Source organism: Phaethon lepturus, unplaced genomic scaffold, assembly GCF_000687285.1.
Source record: "Phaethon lepturus isolate BGI_N335 unplaced genomic scaffold, ASM68728v1 scaffold38694, whole genome shotgun sequence".
Taxonomy (NCBI): domain Eukaryota; kingdom Metazoa; phylum Chordata; class Aves; order Phaethontiformes; family Phaethontidae; genus Phaethon; species Phaethon lepturus.
Genome location: NW_010534697.1, coordinates 1 through 3,122, shown reverse-complemented (window position 1 = coordinate 3,122; position 3,122 = coordinate 1). Strand labels below are relative to the sequence as shown.

General features: G+C 53.3%; 1 protein-coding gene across 1 annotated transcript; it reads right to left on the bottom strand.

Annotated features, from left to right (window-relative positions):
* Nucleotides 1-357: 357 nt before the first annotated feature.
* Nucleotides 358-2,997, bottom strand: THOC3 (THO complex 3; the record flags this gene model as incomplete). Its single annotated transcript, XM_010285602.1, has 5 exons — nt 358-770; nt 1,095-1,195; nt 1,283-1,444; nt 1,796-2,000; nt 2,841-2,997. Coding segments are annotated over 5 exons (789 nt in total), but the record flags the coding sequence as incomplete, so codon positions are not given.
* Nucleotides 2,998-3,122: the final 125 nt, after the last annotated feature.

Sequence of the window (3,122 nt, the reverse complement as noted above, 5' to 3'; positions counted from 1 at the left end):
CCTGCATTACAGAACTGGATTTATCAAAATTAGAAAAAACAACCACACATAAAAAAAAAAAAAAAAAAGAAAAAAAAAAAAAAGGCCCAGCGGGGGAAACATCCCCCAGCTTGCATCCCACCACCCTCCCCTCGCTGCCCCACTGCGGGAAAGGGACACAGGATGTTTGGGAGGGGAAGGGGCAGGCTGTGCTCCCAGGGCTGCTCTCACCACCAGGCCGCTGGGGACAAGGTCACGTAGCTTACCACTGCTGGGGAGCCTGTCCAGAGCAGAGCTTCTCTCAGGGGAGGCTACTCAGCAGTCACCTTCAGTGATTGATGTTTCTTTGGCCACCTGCCTTTGGAACAAGCCCTCCATGCCCCAGAGAGGAGGCGGCAGCCCTCAGACAGCAAGGGGGCCCCTGCTAGCATCGCCCCCATCCTCCCCAGCACAAAAGCTGCTTTTTTACAAATGCTCCCAAGAGCAGTACACACAGAGCGGAGCCAAAGGTCGCAGCACTGCCAAGCAGGCAAGGACCAGAGCCATCTCCTTGCCCCGACCTACACTAACTAACCACTCTCCCATCCCCGAGAGCAGGGGAGCATTGCCTTCCGTGGTGCGGTTTCATTAGGAGTCATTGGGGAGCCCGAAGAGCTTGACGGTGCCTGCCTCCCGGCTGCTGTCGTATTTGCCATCTTTGTCGTCACAGGCAAAGGCCAACAGTGGCCTCTTCGGGTGCCAGGCCACTGTGAAGGTGGGGGACTCACACTGCACCTCCCAGAGCTTCTCTCCTGCATGGAAAAGGGGCCACATCAGCCTGGAGAGCCTCCAGCCCTCCACTGCATGCTGCACCGTAGCGCACACCAGAGCCAAGCACCTGCTGCTTCTCTCCCACGCAGGGCACAGAAAACACAGCTTCAGCGCCTTTTAATCACCTGGTGACAAGGCACAGACATGACATGCATGTCTACCACAGACTAACGAGGCAGAGGCTCCCCCTCACGGCGCTCTGCTCTGAACAGCCAAGCTCTTCCTTAGCAGACAGATTCTCCCAGCTCCACCAGCACCTCTCCATCTGATTCCCTCCTTGCTGTTCCCCAAAATGAAACTGTTACCTGTCTCCACCTCTGCAATGTCAATGAAGTGATCTTCTGATGCTGACGCCAGCATCTTCCCATCATGGCTAAAGCTCAGTGTTCGCACAGGCCAGTCAAGCCTGCAGCAGAATGAAGCAGACAGTGAGCCCTCTTCCATATGGTCACCGGAGAGGGGAGGCAAACGTCTTCGGGACAGCACTACCTACCTCGAGAAGCACCTCACACACACCAGTTCATCCACATCCCAGAGGCTCACTAATGCATCAGCACTGCCTGTGGCAAAGTACTTCCCCATGGGATCAAACTTGATGCAGATGCAGTTTGAAGGATGGGCATTGATGGACTGAATGGGTTTCAGCTCTGGGTAGCTGTAGAGATGAAGGGAGAGGGCAGGAAGCAGTGAGAGAAGCATAGGGCTCATATACAAGCAGGGAAGACTTGAGGCACACTGGGACTGTGAGCAAACCAAACTGGTGCAGGGCCACACTCTTGGAAATCTTGTGGGCCAAGTGAATGAGACAAAGCATCAGGGTCGCTCTCGGGGAACCCAGCCCAGAACTGGGGCAACCTGAGCTCCAGGCAAGTTTGTTCCCACCAGAGGGCCGGGAATCGCTGGGGTGTGAGACCTGGGTTCCCCAAGAGCAGCAAAGGGGCTTGCAGACTGACATCTGCCGCAGCCAGTCCAGCTACTCTGCCCACCTGCTGCCACGAGCACCTACCTGAGGATGTTGATGCAGCCGTTACCGTTAGTGAGGAAGAACATGTTGTTATCGTTGTTCCAGGAGATCTCATTCACCTCAAACTTAAACTGTTCCTCAGCTTTGGAGCGATGGGTCTTGGCATCAATGAAAGTGACCACATCATCCTTGTTCCCCACTGCAATGGTCTGTCCATCAGGGCTCCAACAGATGTTGATATTCTCCCCTGCAGGGACAGGAAGACAGCAGGTCCCGTTTCCACCCAACAATCCACAGCAGCCACCAGTTAAGCAGACAGGCAGCTTTTATTCCTGATTCCAGGCCACAATCTGCTCCACTAACTCCAAACCACTCCCAAATGGAAAAGACTGCCAGGTCTGCAGTCTAACACACAAACCCTGTACAGTAGCTGTCCAGCAAATACGTACAGTTACTGAAAAATCAAACTGAAGAGAACTGCAGCTTCAAGCCAACATGACTACATCACTGCCCTTCCCATTTCAGCCAAAATGGGACCACAGCAACCCCCAAACAAGGTCAACTCAAAGATCCTCTGAATGCAGTGATCTTTGAGATCCAGATAAAGCAGAAGCCAACAATAAATACCTATGAATGAAGATAAGAAGGCAGGTTGCAGTTATGACATCTTACAATGCCATTCCCAGCCCCAACAACTCAAAATTGGAGATTTCCAAGGGCAGAGATGGTATCTGGGTTAACCAGCACATGAATTCAAATAATTGTTTTCTGAATCCACGCAACCTTTTACTTCCAACCATGGCTCTCTGCAAACATGCTCTTCCCCAGTCCCCAGCCTTGCAGCCCACAGACTGCAGAGACACAGGACATTTTAACAGCCAGCATTGTATTCAGTAGTTTTTCCAGTCCTGACACCAGAGTAAATCAGCCTTCATGTTCACTGCTTGCATATGAGTGCAACACAAATATAAAAGCAGTCAGCAACGATGCCCTGAAGGGTCCAAAGCATTGTGCCACTGCAGATGGGTCCCACACAGCTGAGATCCTACCAGGACCCAGCAGCTCTCCTGGGAAGGCAGGGACTCACCTTTGGTATTGACAGTGGCAATGCACTTGGTAGTGCGGACATCCCAGATGCGGATGGTTTTGTCCCCGGACGCTGTAACAAAGAGGTCAGGGTTGCTGGGGTGCCAGCAGAGCTGATCCACGCTGTCCCCATGGCCCCGGTAGTTGTTCTCCTTCACCTGGAGGGAGAGAACAGCCATCGACAAGAGGGTGAGCCTGGTTCTCCCCCAACTCCTGCCCCAGAACCCAGTATGCTGCACCCTGCTCTGCTGTCGGCTACCGGATGGGGCAGGAGGCCAGCCCA